This window comes from Buteo buteo, chromosome 5 (genome assembly GCF_964188355.1).
Source record: "Buteo buteo chromosome 5, bButBut1.hap1.1, whole genome shotgun sequence".
Classification (NCBI taxonomy): Eukaryota; Metazoa; Chordata; class Aves; order Accipitriformes; family Accipitridae; genus Buteo; species Buteo buteo.
The window spans coordinates 41,754,710-41,772,403 of NC_134175.1; the positions used below are offsets into that span (position 1 = coordinate 41,754,710).

Here is a 17,694-nt window from a genome sequence, read left to right on the forward strand (position 1 = left end):
AGTGCTTTGTAGCCACTGTGTCCGTGTTCATCATGCTCTGACTACTCAGCCCAACTCCCCTTCCAAATTCATTAAGTGTCATGGTGTTTTCTGGAAAGCCTTCACTCTGCCAGGATACCTGCAGATTATGGCTCTCTTACAGGCTTGGCAACAAGCAAACTGATTATCTGCTAAACTTCTAGACAGTAGGCTTGTGGACGGGGACCTGCTTCTTTTTCTCTCTTGGCTGCTTGGCCGAGTGCAGCTCCAATCTTTGCTTTGATTTTGTTTCTTGGTTCATTTATCACATAAGCAGCAGCAGAGGTGTACATCACAGTTTTGCATAGATTGCTTAATATTCTTGGATCATACCCATTGCTTACATCAACAGAATTTGCTATCTGAATCTGTGTATCTTTCTACTGCTTTTTTTATCAAATTAGGCTTTCAGCCTAGAAATGAGCAAGGCAGGATAAATGAGTTATCATCCGTTTGCCATTCCTTTTTCTAGGCAGCTAACACAATAATACATTTAATCAAATATAGTAAATCTGCTTTCACCAGAGATGGGGTCACATCCAGACCTGTACTTTGCCAAAGAATTTGGGGAATTTTGGGGGTATTTAGAACTCATTACTGCAACTGGCAAGGATAAAATAGCTTCAAAGTCTGGCTCCAAATGTTCATATGTTTGGGTGTCCTTTATGTGAACACTGCTTTAATAAATAAAATGTCAATTAGTGTAGTTTATTTCATATCTGCCAAATTCTCTTTTTAATGTACATTAATAAAAGCCAAGAACAATTGTTTAGTGGGATGATGAACACTGAACTGGTCCAGAGGAGCTTGGGTTCAGTTTCCACATTTGCCACAGATTTGTCTTTGGGCTCTGGCTCTGATCCGTCAAAGATGGCTAGACTCAAGTGCAATCATAGTGAAGTCTGTAGAACATGTCAGTTATCTTCTAGGTTAAGCATGCAGTTGAGTAGCTTTGCTGAATTAGGTCTACAAGCCCACTGCCAAGTGAGGACATAACGATGCTTCCCCAGGTCACAGGGATGTTCAGGGTAAACCCGTGTATTCCTGGAGAAATGGTCTGCATAGCTAGCTTGTGGTCCCAACAACGCACCTCATTCTTTCTCTGTCAGCCCTAATCATGCTGTCGGTGTTCAAGGTGACTGGTTAGATTGACTGACGCTGCTCACTACTTTTTTCTTTCATTTGCAATGGCTCCTGTGAACTACAAAGTGTGAATGCTGTGAAAAAGGGAGCATCTTGCTGAGGAAGGTAAAAGAGTAACAGAAGATGCATCTGATTTCTATAATGTAATACCCAAGCAGTCTGGTTATCTCCTCGCTCCATCCCCTTCCATTGCTGATCTGTCCTCATGAGCTTCTTGTGGACTTTTTTTATTCCTCCTCTAGTTTTATCTGAGTTTCAGTGCTAATGAGTTCTGGGTGGGTACAATTATGGAAGTTGTTCAGTAGGGTTAGTGTGTCATACATATATGGGCATCTGCACGAAGTGATTCCTTGCAGTCCAACTTGCCAAAATGACTGCTTAGCACCAGAGAGCTGCTTTTAAGCTGTGTCTGTTTGTCTTGTAGCCCACAGGCACCTCAGCCACAGGCTCCAGAGACTCCCTGGGCAGATGAAGAAAATGTAGTTTATCACCTGACTGATGAGGACTTCGACAAGTTTATAAAAGATCATTCATCTGTGCTAGTGATGTTCCATGCACCATGTGAGTTTGGTTTTTTTCTATTATTCTGTACCCTGAGCCAAATGCTTGCTAACAAAACCAGTGATGATTGTCTGTGGAGGTTTCACAGAGCCATGAACTCAAAGTCCAAGCTTTTCTTGTTTGTGACGATTGTTAAATACACAAGGCATGAAATATTTGTGAAGTTGCTGACTTGAAGTTTAGGACAGAGATGTGCTTCTGGAAGTGACACTTTGTAGGGTGAGTCAAAACATAACTGAAGAGTGTAATGATGCTTAAATAGTCTGAGGACTCATCATTTTACAGCACGATTTCCTATTTTCAGCTCGTGTTCTGTGTTGTTTGCTTTCAAAGCAGAACTCTGTTTGATTGAGCAACTCAACCTGAGAACCGTGAGCTCCTGAGTCCTTGCTCATGGCTGCTGATGTGTCATTTTGAGCATTTTCACTCCTGTGACACGGTTTGTTCTCTGGCAGTGGTAAGGGGTGATGGTGATTACATATTGTGCTGAAGTATGTCAAAACTTGATCTAAGTTCAGAAAGTCCCCAGGACTTTTGAAAACTAATGCAGAGCTGGTAGTGATACTGTTTGGCTGAGAATGCATTGGGCTGATTTTTCTTTTGACATGACGTTTTAGCTTGAGCAATAAAATGCAGCGAGTTGCCTTCAGAAAGCTGTTCCAGCCACATCGTCCTCCTGTACGCTGTTGGGTAGAAGAGTGCGTTAACCACTTAGTTCACTTAGGATGTAACTTGTTTCAGCTACATAGCTGGTTCTACCAATTCTTTGTGTCTGCGATGGAAAGTTCAGGCTCAAATCTGCTATGTTGGGTGATACGCAGCTTCTGCCTTCTTTCGCCACTGTGCTGGCAGTTGCACTTGGGTGAGATGTTCATCTTCATGGGCATAGATTTGAAGGTTAGGGCTCTGGAGGCAGGCTGTGTGCTCACAGCTGAACAACGGAGGGTCTTGGCACAGAGGCTGAAGTCCTGCTTCCCTTTAAGCCAGCAGCAGTTAGCTCCAAAATGCCTTTTTTTGAAGGTCTGCTTATAAGACTCACTTGAAAAACATACCATAATGAATTTATTTTGCCCAATGAAGTACCTAGGGATTTGATCCCCTGAAGCAGGTGGCTGACTGCTGTTTTGTCACTGTGTTCGCTGGATTATTTGTACTAACAGAAGTGGGACTGGAGATTAACACCTGGTCTGAAAACCAAAACACAAGTAGCAGAACTGATGAAGCCTGGTTTGCTCAGGAGTTATCCTTCATTGCCCAAATCCTTCCTTCCCCAGATTTCCATGCACCCCAGCGTGCAAGCGACAGCATGGGCTGCTGCTCCTTGGGAGCTGTACACTTGCTGGTTTGGCTGAACAACTGCTGCCAAACAGAAACGTAACTGCTGAATTTCCTTCCTTTCCTTCTCTGTGCACAATGGCTTGGGATAAGTGTCCTTTCTCTCTAGCCCCAGATTTCTGTATATTTACAGAGATTTAGTTGTATTTAAAAGCTTTGCCATTTTTTGAGTTTGTAAATGGGCAAAGGAGTCCAGTCGTGTTTGGAAGGAAGAAGAAGGGGAAGAAATGGACAGTTGGCCCTGCAAACCTTATTCCTTTAGGAAGTCAGATTAAAAATAGATGAATACACACAACTACAATCAAATTTTATAGTAAATTCAAGTTAGTTATAAATCTGAACAGGGCTCTCTTCAGTGGTTTTTTTGTTTTGTTTTGTTTTTTTTAATATTTTCTAAAACACAAGTAATACAATTTTAGGGGTAATGATATTATGTGACCTAGAGGAGGGGCATTTCCAGCTAGGTATGTTTTGTACTGACGGGTATTTTGTGCTAAGGTACAGCAGTACTTTGGCAAATGCTGTTTTAGAAGTAAATCAAATGCCTGAATTGGGCTGTTGCAATCTCCTGATAACATGTTCCTACTGCTCAGAATTGGGATAAAGAATGTTCCTTGCCAGAATAACTCCATTTTAAGTACAACTTGAATATTTGGGGCATTTTATTTACATTCAGGTGGTAGTGGTATGCCTACATGCAGAATCCAGCTTGTACATCTGTAAAAGTCTGTGTTCGTAAGAATCCTCTCAGGGCATCCTCAGCAGAGAGTGTAAGGCTTGCAAACTAATTAACGACAGACAACTATCATAAACAGTTATCTCCATGATTAAAAGATCTTCTCCTCGCACTTCTTAAATGTGCTAATGGAGTCACCTTATGAATATTAGGAGGTAAATTACTCCAGTAAAAGAAGCAGTAAAAACAGAGGACATCTTACTTGTTTTAACCTTGGTAGCTTAGGATGAGAAAGTTTTTTCTAAAAACTATGTATTAATAAAAAAATTTGTTGAAACAGATGTACAAAATAAGCCCAGAATGAAGGATATACTTCTGTGTAATTAAGAATAAGCAAGGGGATTTCGACACTGGCCTGGAATTAGCAAGTACTTAAAACCCTGTGTTGCCATGCAGCATACATGACTTGGGAGTTTTTCTAGCATACTATCCATCTTGTGTTCATGAGAAGTTCTTTTACTAGAGGGAGGAACTACTTCAGTGATGCTTTAGTTGCATGGTCAGATGGCCAATGCATTAGTAGAGTGTAGTATTGAAAGATGTGTTGGGAATTGTAAGCTTTTTATCTGCACCCTGCCCACCTACACACACCCCCACCCCTGCTGAGTGCTGAAGATACAGCTGAACCAAACACATCCCTGGTAAGTACCTGTGAACTGCAGAATTAGGCACTGTGATAAATGTGGCCAATTGGGTCTCCATGCCTATGGCTACTAATGATCATCCCTGTGGACCACACTATAATTATTTACAATCAGTTGCACTTACTAGCCCAATTAAAGGCCTCAGAGCATTTTGTGTTAAGTGCAGCCTAGTGTAACTAGGTTCAACTAGAGCAGCTACGTGGAATTTAAATACATCAGGAAGGTCTGCAGCATGCAGCTTGCACCTCTTGCTGTCAGAGACCTTATACCTTTACTGCAATAATTTAGCACAACCATTAAACAGAAGATGTGCTGGTTCCAGTCGTTACTGCCGGCCCTGAGAAACGTGGGTGAGTGTGGGTGGGCAGGATTTCATCCTGCTTTTCTTTTGCAGGTCACTAGGGACATGAAGCAGGATTTTTAACCTTCTGAAACTCCGTTGTAAAGCCCTTAAGAGGATGTTCAATAAATCTGAATATTTAGCATAGGTAAACAGTGACCCAACCAGCCAGGAGCCTGAAAGTACTCTTTCTCCCCAGCCTTCTGTGAAGGGTGTGCAGTGTCGTGCTCCTTAGTCAAGCACTTTACTGAAATTTCATAATTGCTGGTGGTGAGTGTAGTGTTATCCTGAATATATCCAGACTGGAGTCTTGCAGACATCTGAAGTGTTTTTTCTCTGTGTTGCTGTTGGACCCAAAACCTTCAGTTATGAATTGAGATCTCCTGCACTATACAAAAGAACAAATGAATGTCCCTTTCCCCCAAAGGTTTTGGAGTTTTTGCTTGGGTTGATCATATTTGCTAACATGAGATAGCACAGTTATGTTAGTGGGTCTATTTCCGAGTCTGTAACAGAAGATGTATTGCACCAACCAAAGCTATTTCTGTACCATAACATAAATAAAGACACCTGTGCTCCTTATGATAGTCTTCTAGGAATGAGAATAAAGACTCCATGTCTTTATGTGCTTCTTGATATCTGTGCCTACAGCTGATCGATTTGTTTAGGTGCCCAAGACAATAGCTGAGTTCTGAATGTCTCTAAATATGGGTTATGCTGCCAGTCAAGTGTTGTTAAATGCTTTAGCAACATGGGGACTCGCTGGGACTTAAAATGCTCCTGAGTCACTTGAGCACAAAAAAGCCCTGTCAAACTGTTTGGGAGTCAAATGCAATTTTAAAAATTATTCTGTCTGAAATATTTGCCAAATTAGTGCAGGTTGCAGTCTTTCTGACTCAATTTTCTCAAAGGAATAAAAACCCCATGAATTGCCCTTTCTACATTTTTCAGAGCATTGTTCTCCAAAGCACATCTCAGAGTCTTGCACAAAATAAACCTAACCAAGTTGCTGATAAGTCAATTCAAATGCTACTGAAAGGTGTTTAAAGTCTAGGATTGAAATTAAAGTCAATTCAGAAATGGGTTCTAAAAGTGTCTGCTTTTCATGCACAGGAGTTACTTTTCATTATGTTTTGTTAACACAAACGACATTGCTAACATTTTAAAGTGTACCCGTTCTTGCAGCCTCATGCAGAATAATGTCTAGTGCCACCATAAGTTGTATGTAGCCTCTCTCTGTACATTCAGCAAGCACAGATCTGAGTAGTCTCTGATGCTAATTAGTGGTGATCGTCAGTCACCTCTGATGGTTGCTTGGGGTTGCTTTTCCTCCATCTCATGCCCCATTAGCCATAGTGAAGTCTGTGGTCCAGTACTGATGCCAGAGGTAACAGGGTGAAAAGGCGCTTTGGCTGTACTGTTAGTGTGAGTGTGCCTTTGCTTTTTAAAGGATTAAACCTTTGGCTGTACTGTTAGTGTGAGTGTGCCTTTGCTTTTTAAAGGATTAAACTATTAAAATGTTTTTCCTGCAACTTTTCTTCCTTGTACATGATCTTAAATTCGTCTTAAACCTGTCTTCTTCCCAGCCTTCTTCATAGTACTTCTTCAGAGACTTTATATAAGCTGTAGTTGCAGGACTTAAGGCTAGAAAAAATGCCAATACCCTTTGTGGGATGTTGGAGCCATCACGGTTTTCCTCCCTTGATAAGGAGGGAAGGCAGGGAAAATGCAGCGCCCCCCCCCCCCCATTTGTTCTTGGAAACTGCTTTGGAGATACAGCCCTGATACACCTTTTCTTGCTCCCCGCAATGGAAGGGAGGGCAAAAATAAATCTTGAGATGATAAAATGTCCTATAGTTTTGATGTGTTGTTGAAATGTCCGTGAAATTCCTTTCCTGTCCTCAGATATTTTTCTCTCCCTTTATAAACCAACCCCATAAATTACGCAGTTGATGCTTTCCAAAGCCAACTATTCAGCTGTGCAAGTTTTTAATTGCACAGGGAGCTGTTTTATCAATTTAGCTTTGAAAAACAGCGTTTCACACCCTTCACTCCTTGCCTCCTCCCTCTGGTGCATTAAAACCCAAGGTTTTAAGCCACTTTGTGGACTCATCATTAAGAATGCCAACCAATTAGCCTAGTACAAGATGAAGGCCTCCAGCTTCTAAACAAGCAACGGACTTGGATCTCTCCCTACCAGCGCACCATCATTGGTTTCAGTAGACTTGTTTTTGTTTCTTACTGCTGCATGTGGTGAGATTAGGATGTAGGAATCCATTGCTCACTTTATATATAAAGTAAAGCAAATCCAAAATGTGCGCACAAAATCAAATCGTTTTTCTAACTGGGTTTTACAACTATAAATAAATAAGTCTCCCTTTCAGACCCCCACTGGTTCCCTATGAAAGCTCCTTGTGAAAGCAGGCTACCATTGCAGTGAGCGCTAATTGGTACGTCTGTTGGCAGCATCAACAGAAAGGCCACGAGTTGAAAAGGCTGAAGAATTAATTTACTGTGCAGCCTGAAAAAATAGCCTTTCTAGCACAGGTCAGCAGCGGCCTAACATTGGCAGCCTATGATAAATAAATAAATCCTTAAGTTTTTCCATGTTAATTCATGATTCAGTCAAGGATATTTTTTTAAAATGTAAACCAATGCACTTGCATAAGTGGAGGTTACAGGCTTGTGGGTTATCCAAACAACAAGCAGCACTGAATATAGAATGGATGGAAATAGCCTTTAATTTTTGTTCCTGTTGTATCTGACATCTGTGATTTTTAAAATAAAATGTTGGCTGTGCTCAGTGGCTATGTAGAGAGCTTTTGGCATCTGCATTCAGATACACAGCCTCTAGGATAAAGACAAAAGGTAGGTAGCTGGGAAGCTGTTCTTATTAGACCTGTGCTAGGAACCCTCTTAATTTATTTGACATCATCTAGTGGTAGCTCTTCATAAGAAGCTTCTGCTTGTCTCTATTGATGGTATCAGTTTAGTTCAGGTGGAAAATACTCTTTCATCACTAAAGGTCTGCCTTTGAGCCTCAGCCTTGGCACCAGCCAAATCAGGTGTTTTGAAGAGAAGCCGTACATCTGTCTGGTGTCCTCATGGAGGGGTCTCAGGTAGCTTCCCAGGAGGAGCATCAGCAGCTGCAGTAATAGCATCTACTCCAGTGTTCCTCCACATCTGCACTCTGCTGTTGTTTCCACTTGTATAATGTTGATCAGTCCTTCGTTGAAGATAACTGTGTGTGGGAAGAGCTTATTGAAAGCCAGAAGCTGCAGAGAAGAGCCATGTTTTCAAAATGCACTTCAGTTGTGTGAAATGGCAGGGAGTTGGAAGCCAAAAACTTGGCAGGATGTAGCCCTCGGTCAAGGGTTTGCCTTAGAGTTTCCTGAAGGGTCTTTATAAGCTTTGACAATCGAACCTCACGAATGAACTCTGCTTTTTAAATTGGACTTTCCATACGGGCGGTGCTTAAGAAACAATTGTGCCTCTTATTCAGTGATGCTGTAGTCAGAAAAAAACGAAGGCAAGCTGTTCTGTGCTGCCTTGGCTGCAGCCTGAAAGGATTACTGGAAGCTTGTAGTGTGTAAGGCAGGTCGTGTGTTTGTATATTTGGAAGCTTGGCAGATGCCATATCCACGTGATATAGCTGTGTATGCTGGTCCATGGGACAATACACAAGGAACCATCCATTGCTTGCTGTGGGCTCAATCTTGTTCCTACTAGAGCCTGCGAAAATGTTCACCTTGCTCTTAGAGAAAGCTTTGAACAAGGCAAACTTTCTGGACCATTATGTAGGCCACAGGCAGTACCTCGCTCTGTTGGGTTTCATGGTAAAACAGTGCGGATGGCAGGATGGGCTGTTGCAATGCCCCGATCACTGAAAGATTGAATTGTGCAAGGGCACCGGGATGGTGGATGTTGCTGTTTAAGAGTCTAGACAGACGGGTGAAGAGATCTGTTTCAGTTTCAGCATCGCGTTTCCTGACTCTCTACATCCCTTAGGTGCCTAACTTTAACATTGCCTTAGCGCATTTTTAATGAAACGTATAATAAAATGCTTCCCTGGACAGCTGTAAATTGTGCTGACTTTCTGTTCATCGTATGTGTGTACTTTCTAGCTGTACATTACGGGCAGGCTCCTGGAACAGATATATTCTTCCTATAAACTAGTTAGAAACAGGTAAATTCTTGGCTCCTGAATCTGCTTCCACTGAAGTGAGCAAGTTCTGACTGTTGATTTCAGGGAGGAGGAGGACTGGGACACTCAGAGTAGTTTCATCAATATTTGAAAGCATGTAAGTCTACAACAGGATGTTGCTTGATATTACATATATTTTAATATCACCAAAAATCTCAGGGAGTGTGAACAGTTAAGTGCAATGACCTGCCTCATTAAACTAATTCCAGCAATGATTTTCAGTGGAGATTAATCACAAGTTAGAACAGGAGTTCTTGGAAAAATGGAGAAGCTGACATGGATTTTTCCTTTAATGACCATCCCACTTATGTTTCTTGAGGTTTTAAAAATAAAAATCAATATGGGTTTTTAGTGGTACTTAATATAAATAGGAATGTGAAGAGTATAAAAATGCTAATAACTAGCTTGTGCAGTAAAACTTGATAGGATACCTAATGAAAAGGGTGAAGAGAGTAACAACTGAGTCCATTGTCTCTTTTGGGTCGGTCTTTTGATACTAGAGCACACAGTTCATATAAGATTATTGTGCTTTTGAAGCAGTTTGTGCTCTTTGAGCAGGGTAAAGTCATAAAAAAGGATGATCCAGTGATAAAAGCGATAGCCTTGGCCTGGAGATGTAAAAGTTTAGTTCCTTGCCTGGCTTTGATTTGTACAGTCATGACCCAAGTTGCTAAATATTTATATTGGTTTCCAATCTGTGAAGTGGAGATAACATTTCACCTTGCATGGGAGTTTTATCTAGCAAGCCACATCCAGACTGCAAGATGCTCCAGTATTGCAAGAATTGGGTTACGAAAGACACATGAACATTGCAAAGACTTGATTAACACGAAGGAAGTAGGATTTTGCCTTTGGCATTCCCTGGCTTGTGGCAGACAATCAGGTTTTTTGGCCCCCAAGTTGAGAAAAACCCATCTGCCACTGGGTGAGCACACAGCTTAGACAAGATTATTGCAGCTAGAACTGATGACTTGCAGCCTGGTTACTGCCCATGCTGGGACTTGAAGGGAGGAGCCTTGGCTTGCTCTGGTTCAGCTTCGTAAGAGAGAGGCAAACCCAGACTTTTGGGGGTTTCATGGTTACTCTGCCATCAGGCTGGATCTTGACTCGCTCTGTGCCATCGTGCCACTGTGGGGGACATGGCGTGTACTTTGAATAACTTAGTTGCTACCAGTTGTGGGTATCGAGGGCAGTATTCAGGACAATATTAAAGGACGAAAGAAAGGAGCTGAACTGCAGATACTTGGGTTTTGTGAAATTTGGGGGATTTGTTCAAAATGCATTGCTGTATGGTCGCCTCCAACAGGGAGAAATTAGCTTCTCTATTAAAGAAGACATTTGTGAAGGCTATTCCAATCAGAAAAAAAATCTTCCTGTGAACGTATGGCAGGTGATGTGAAGGGAACATTAGTTTCTTTGGGGATTTGCTGCCTCATTTCTCACATTACTATTGCCTTCCCTCTCTCCTAACAAGCCCTTGACGACTGAGACTATTGCAGAGGAGTAGCTATGGCTGCCGGGGGGCCGAGGGGCAGCTGAGAGGTGACAGCTGAAGGGAGACTCGCCCCATTCTCCCCTTCTCTGGGTATCTGTTTGTAGATTATTTAGTCATTCAGAGTGGTCTTTTAAAAGACTTCTGTAACTTTAGCTGTGAAAGTCCACGTTTGAGTGTGCGAGTTGGGTGACTGTCCTCCTGCAAGCTTGACTCCAGTGTATGTGTAAGCCCTTAACAGTCTCATGGTAAGTTCTCATAGGAGTGAAGCATAACTTATTTTTATAGGTTTACTTTGCTTGCCTCTAATGATGGGTTAACAGTAGGAATTAGCTTTAAGAATTAAGCACCAGGTTTATTTCTTCTGAAATAAATTAATTTCCTTGCCTGGATAAGCTTAGTATACAGTGCAGGGCTCTCATTTGGAAAGTGCCTTACAGTATTTCTGCTACTTGAATCATTACCAGTAGAGTTTTCATTATCAGGTTTATCTTCCTAAATACTTTTTGGCTTCCATTTTTATTATGCTGTGGAAGGTAGAGCACTTATTTAAAGGGCAAATAATGAACAGAGAAACCTACGGTGAAAGATTGCTTGCTTGCCTGTCTGCTCCTTGTGCCCTTTCAGATGGTGAGTCGGCAAGTGATGCTGTCTTTCCAAGTTACTAATAAATGAACCCGTTGCTTTGATACTGGGGCATTGTGCTGATGGTGGAGGTTTGTCTTCTGGGGTCCTGACTGCTTGTGGTTAGCGAGCATCGCAGCACACTTTTCCTAAGTAGGTGAATGCATCTCAGCTGGTAACTACTTTTGCTCTGATTTTGGACAAAAACTGTGTATTCTGCATAGTATCCCTTCCTGATACTTGACTTTTATATGTATCTTCACAGTAACAGCCAATGTCACCATTGCTTTTAAAATCCCTGCCCCATAAGCTTAAGTGCTTTGGGATGTACCTTTCTTAAGAAGATCTCTTTGCATTGCATCCCTTTTGCCGATGTTTTATATACAAATTGCATCCTCGGAAATCATTTGCTTGCTGTGCTGTTTTCCTGAGCTGGACATTCAAAGCTATTTCATCTAACCTCTGTTCTCTGGCATTTTCATTGCTAAAACAGAAGTATAAAGTCGTCTTCCATAGTGGGGTAAGAGTGTGAAGGAAAGCAGTGCAACTTCTCTTCCCTCCCCAAGGCGAAATCTTGTTGATCATCTGGCAATGGAGAAGGGGGGGGGGGGGGGGTGGGTATCTTTTTTGGATGTGGAATAATTATGGTTTAATTGAGAAGAAAACCTTCTGGTGGTATTTTTCATAAACTCTCAACAATTTCACCTTAAGGCAACCATGCTGTTGTCTCTCTTTCACATTTCAATAGGCGAAGATTAATTTTCAACACCTACTCAGGGCCATGTTCCTCCAAGCTGGTGTAGGAAGTGTAATTTATATCTCTTGATGCCAGCTGATCCACCTTCCTTCACTTCTTCTCCCACCCAAGAGAGATGGTAGGAGGCACCATCGTCTCCCAACACTGATTTCTACCAGTTGCACCATATAGTTTTGACTAAGAGGGTATATACATGTAGCATAATCTCCAATAGCTGGAAGCTGAAACCAGATTTGGAATGGAAATAAGGAACAGTGTGATTTTTTTGTTGTTAGTTTATTTTAAATAGAGATGGTGATTAGCTTAAAGATAGTTCCTGGACCTGTGCTGGGGTCCATGCTGTTGCAGATGGGGGTATATTTTTCAAAGGCTAATTTCAGAAGCCCGGCTCAGCCAGGGCTCCCTGTGAGGTTAAAAGCAGAGAGAGTTAGCTCACTCTGAGGGCAAGATAGAGCAGAAATCTCTCTCGCTGCTTAACTCTCAGGGATCCCTGGGAAGTAGCATAGCAGCCTGTGGCTGAGGTTAGCCTTGGAGAATATTTACCCTTTCCCCTGAGCCTTTATGTCAAGAGAAGATATGCTCCAGTGTGACCAGAAATGAAGGCAGAAGCAGTTAATCAGGTCTGTTGTCTTTTAAACCCCGTGGAGGCAGCCTGCAGAACCCACTTGGTGCTTCTCTGGCTCTGTGCTGAGCCTTCCCCTGCCCAGGTCTGTTTCTGGCTGAAGGTAGCTCTTCTGCCAGAGCTGTGAATATGGCATGGATGCAGACAGGGTTCTTGGAGGATACGTTTGGTTGGCTCTCTTCTCGGTTTGATCTGATTTATCTTACGTAATGCAGTGATCTGACTGTCTTTCTTAAAAAAAATTAAATAATCCGAACTTGTATTCTAACTGTTAGGAATCTTCTGCTGCTGAGCGGTTTCAGTGATGCTGGGGGGGAAACAGTTGTGCCAGCATAGAAAAGACAATTAAGAATTGGATTTCAAATGCTTTCACCTCTACAACCAAGGTGATCAAGTTAGGGAGGCGAGGCTTGGCTCGCTCAGCGTGCATCCCCATGTTCCAGGCAGGTGTCTGGTAGTTCATGGGGTGGTCTGCTCCTGTGGCCTGATCAGGAGTTCCTTGGTGCCCGCCTGAATCATTTGGTAGTGACCCATGCTGTGCTGCTCTATTCTCTGTGCCCTGAGGCTTTCCCCCAGGGACATGTGTGCCTGCCCTGCGTGCACGAGGTGCTCCCAAGAGAGGCGGTGGCTGCGGTGGGGTCCCTACCGCCTCAGCAAGTCATATGGATAGGAGAAGGGGTGACTGATTTATAGTCATTTTGGGCCCCGACTTCACACTGAAGAGCTGCTGGAAGCAGGCAGGCACTTTCTTCTGTGTGCACATGCTGAGATTGGATTTGCACAGATCATTGCACGCACAGATTGACTGCACTGTGAGTTTGTGGTAATGCCAGTGCGATGGTGATAACAGTGGGGACGAGATGCTGTACTGCTGTCCTGTCACTGGGATGAACTGTGCAACCTGTGCGGCCGAGGCATTAGGCTGCAACCCCATAAATGTAGCATGACTGCTGAAGTATTTTCCTTTTAATTCTATATTTCTAGTTCCTCAGAGTCTTTTCTAGGCTGACCTTTCACAGGCTTTGTCTTTTCTAAGGCCATAAAGCTGTCTGCTTGTCACTGATCCCTAAGCAATGTAATACTTGGTCAAATCAAACCTACCTTTAGAAGTATGGTAGTGAGGTGGGGGCTCTGAATTTGTGTATGCGTGCACATATTTCTAGCTGTTGAAAATTTGAATTCAATGTCATGTTAAAGATGTTGAAGCTGTTCTTCCTGATTTTATAAGAAAGCATCAAGCCTTGAAACTTCTTTGTCTTTTAAGTATCTGGAATTTTACCTGAGTGGGCAATGCTGCTGGTGAGAACGAGATGGACGGTTTGGTGGGAGTAAGTACCCAGAGGGAAAAGGATGCATGAAATTTCTTAAGTCCCTGATCCTTCATAAGGTGATTTATTTTTTTTTTTAAAGCGGAAACCTGGAGATCTGGGCATGGCCTGATGGCTATGACCATTATGACTATTAAGTGAACATGCAACCAACATGGTTGCAAATTTGTACCTGTGATTACGGGGAGAAACAGCTGCTTTTGTCATCCTCCCTCCCTGCCAAATTTGTGGATGATTTCCCATCAGATGTCTGCAATGCAGATGGCTAAATTATGCAAGAGAATCTGCAGCTGTTGTAGTTTATGCTCTCCTACACCGGTGAAAGAACTGTGAGCTGCCTCATGTCAAACCTTAGAGCTACTCTTCTACATGATGCATAAGAAACCTTTGTGTGTTAAAGACTTCCATGGCAGAAGAGAATACATTAGTGTTCTCGCATTGGTGCTAAGACGGCTGGGACTTGTGTGTATCCTTGCCCTGGCTCCAAGGATTGTGTCTCCCCATCATGTACACAAGTACGTACTCTTGCTTTTATATACACAGGTGTATGTTCAAAGTTAACAACAGGGGATGCATAAGGGCTGGCTGTTCTGCTGTGTTGAGAGGTCACTGTTCCTCTGGGGTTAGGAATGGAGAAACCAAAGGTGTATCCCCAAGTGTTAAATGTTTGGACAGAAAAGGTATGTCTGAATTTTTTGAGATTTTTTTTTTTCCCTCTTCTTGAAGTTGTCTGTAAATCTTCTATGATTGTAGTCTGAACTGCGAGGGACCTACTTGCTGAAAGCAGGACATGCTTTGTGCTTCAAATTTGTTTTCTCCTCAGGCTAATTGAGGTATTTTTGGTATGCAGCTATAGATGGATGTAGAGCTGGCATGATACAATAAATAGCTGGTACATGATAACAGTACTCAAGCAGTCTGTCAATGGCAGAAATGTAATGATTCTTTAAAATCTTTATTTGCCATTTAATTTATCTCTAGGGTTCCTCGCGTCAGAAACTCCTTGTCCACAACCACCTGGATGTTGGCTTTTATCTCTTGCTTGTCACGTACATTTCAGATCCTCAGACATTGTCGTCTTGAAATGAGAGGACATGACCAAAAGCATGGTGTTTATTTATATAGCTATAATAACCTGAAAGAAGCAAACAGTGAATGACAGAGAGAAAGAGATTTACGTTCTGTGGATAGCACAAAGACAGCATATGCAGGAGCTTAGCTGGAGCTGCTTGACTGGTTTTCTGCCTGTCTTCTGCAGGCAAAACTTGGTTTTAACAGTAGAAGTGTTTGCATTAGTTCACTTCTAAAAACGTTTGGAGCAACTGTGCTCTGTATTGTGAGTCTTTGCCATGGTGCCAAACAGGCTGCTGTAAATGAATATAGATATTTCCTTGGAAAAAAAGTTGCTTGGCACATTTCTTAACCTTCCCTTTGTCCGTGTGCTGCTCGCCCTTGCACGTTAGCATCACCTTTGCCTTTGCACTTGCATACGGTCACACTCTGGGAAGGACAAAGTGCTGAGCAAATGTTGTCCTCTGCCCCGCAGTGGGATTCTGGAGGGAAGTGACTTGTCTGCACTGGGGCAATGTGGAGACCTTTGATTGCTGTCGCTCCTGGGGTACAGCTGAGCTGATCTGTGTGACAGTGACTGCACTGAAGGAAGGAGCTGTTTATTTGCCTGGCTGCGCAGTGCAAATAAGAAGATTGATTATAAATAAGCAGGGGAAACAGAATCCTTGTTTCATTTAGACATATGTTTTAAAAATGGTTAGCAAGGGCCTGTCTTGTACCAGATGTCCTAGCACTGATTTTTGTAAGCTTTGTCTTCTTTTTCCTGTCTTGTAACATTCCTCCTTTATACTTACTCCATGTGCTCTTTTCCATTTGAGCCCTGGCCCTTGGAGCCTGGGGCTCCTTTTGTGCAAGAGGAGCAAGATGAGGTGTTGAGACGTCAAAGGAGTTGTCCAGAACTGTTCAGCAGAGCCAGGCACTGAACCCCGAGTGGTTTCTGCTGCCAGATGAAGAGTAACTCTGTCTTACACCTCCAGAGGGGAGCTACTTGTCTTCTCCGAAAAAAGACTGAGGCTGTGGGAGTCCTCCTGTGTAGACACCTACAAGTCCCTTGGGTGTTCCCACCAGCCATGACCCAGAGAGACTCAGAGGATGTCAGTGCTTGGAGTAGACTGCGGGGCATCCTTGTGTTGACTGTGACCTTTCTCTTCTCACCTGGGATTGAACGAGTCACTTCCCTTGCTTAGTATTTTAGTTTTAATGTCGGTATACACTTGACATGCCAGTGCATCTTCTAAGAGCACATCTATCACAGATGCCCACTGCAGACCTGCGGGCTTCCTTCCACCGTCCCAGCAGACCTTATGCAGCACATTGGAGCATCTGGGCTAAGGGCCTGTAGGGTTGTTGTTATTTTCCCATTCATTTTATTAACAGAAAACGTCTAAAACTAGAGGAGCTTAGCGCAGAGGGATACAGCTGCTGCTGAACAACCTAATGTAGCAATCAAAGGAGAGGCAGTGACCTTGGAATTCATTTAAATGACTTTTTCATTGGCATTGAGAATTTAATGGCAATCCTCACGGGATTATTAAAAGGTAGGATAAATAATCATAGGAGAGATGAATTTATTTGTAGCGTGTAGGTCTGACTTCTAATTCGTATCTCCCCTTTTCCGCAATGGTAGGTGGAAGCAGGCTGTAGCACACAATAGCAAAATTCTAGAAAGATGGCCAGAGAAGCATTTTTTATCATGGGAGAAGCTCTGAAGATTTGTTGTCCCTCTTTCAGACTCAGTTTAATGTGGTGGCTTTTTTTCCAGGCTGGCGTATTGTGCTGTCCTCTGTCAGGGGTAGAACAAGCATTGCATGATAAAGATTTGAGGACTTCAGTTTGCATTTAAGTGCCTTTAAAGACCTGATCCTGCTTCCCCTTTATTTTAAGCACGAGTGAGTTAGCTTTGTGGCAGTCAGTAGTGCTGTGTCTGTGTGATGTTCATGAGAGAACTCAGAACAGTGACATTTCGTAGTCTGGATATCTTTCTCCAAAATATTACTTACATGAATTTCAGATGCTTTGGATTGTTTTTTATTTCCTGGGCAAAGTCTGTCTAGCTGGTTTGGGTTTTTTTGGGGGGTTTGTGGTTTTTTTTCTATGCATAGGTTTGTGAAAACTCAGGTGGTTTGATGCTTTTGGGTGATCAGATCTAATATTAATGATTTTGGAATATAGCGTAGATTGTGTGGATACCGTATCTAGAGTACAGTGCGAAGCTTGCTCTGGCTGGAGGACATGCTGTGTAAAGCCCACCAAGGTGAAGTTACCCCTGCAAAAAAGTATTTTTTTTTTTATAAATTTGAGCTAGCTAATTCAGAGAGGTTCCCAGATATCTGAGCTGGGACTCGAGATGCCCTTTGTTTAGAAGTGAGGAGGAGCACACAAAATGAAAAAAGTTCCCTGCTCCTAAAAGGAGAAATAAATCAACTCGGGCAGGTGTCAAAGGGAACTGTCAGCCCCTTCCGCAAAGCCATATGCCTGCAAGTTTTCTGTGGGTGGCAAATAAATCACTTTGCCAGCCTCTTTCGTGCTCTTAACCAAGACAAGCAGTGCTGAGACAGTAACTCTTCCTCAGCCTTTTCCAGCTTCTTCCTGAATTCACCTCTAAAGCTGTCACATCAGGTTCCCAGCTTGGTGGCATGTGCTCCCACCACTGTGTAAAATCACAGCAAAGCTGCCTCCTCCAGCTGAAATCCCCTCATTCTGCTGCTCCTACCACATTAAAGCATTATTTTTTTTCTCAAAAGAAGGACTTGGGGCTTTTTAATGCTGTGGTCGCTATGCAGATGACTAAGTGGTATGGACCTTAGCTGGTGTTTGAA

General features: G+C 42.7%; 1 protein-coding gene across 2 annotated transcripts in view; it reads left to right on the forward strand.

Moving 5' to 3' along the window:
• The window catches only part of PDIA5 (protein disulfide isomerase family A member 5), a 105,664-nt gene that overhangs the window by 50,312 nt on the left and 37,658 nt on the right, over positions 1–17,694 (forward strand). For both annotated transcript variants that reach the window (XM_075028792.1, XM_075028793.1), the window contains one exon: positions 1,586–1,722. In XM_075028792.1, the coding sequence (XP_074884893.1) occupies positions 1,586–1,722 (137 nt within the window). The remainder of the gene's footprint in view (positions 1–1,585; positions 1,723–17,694) is intronic.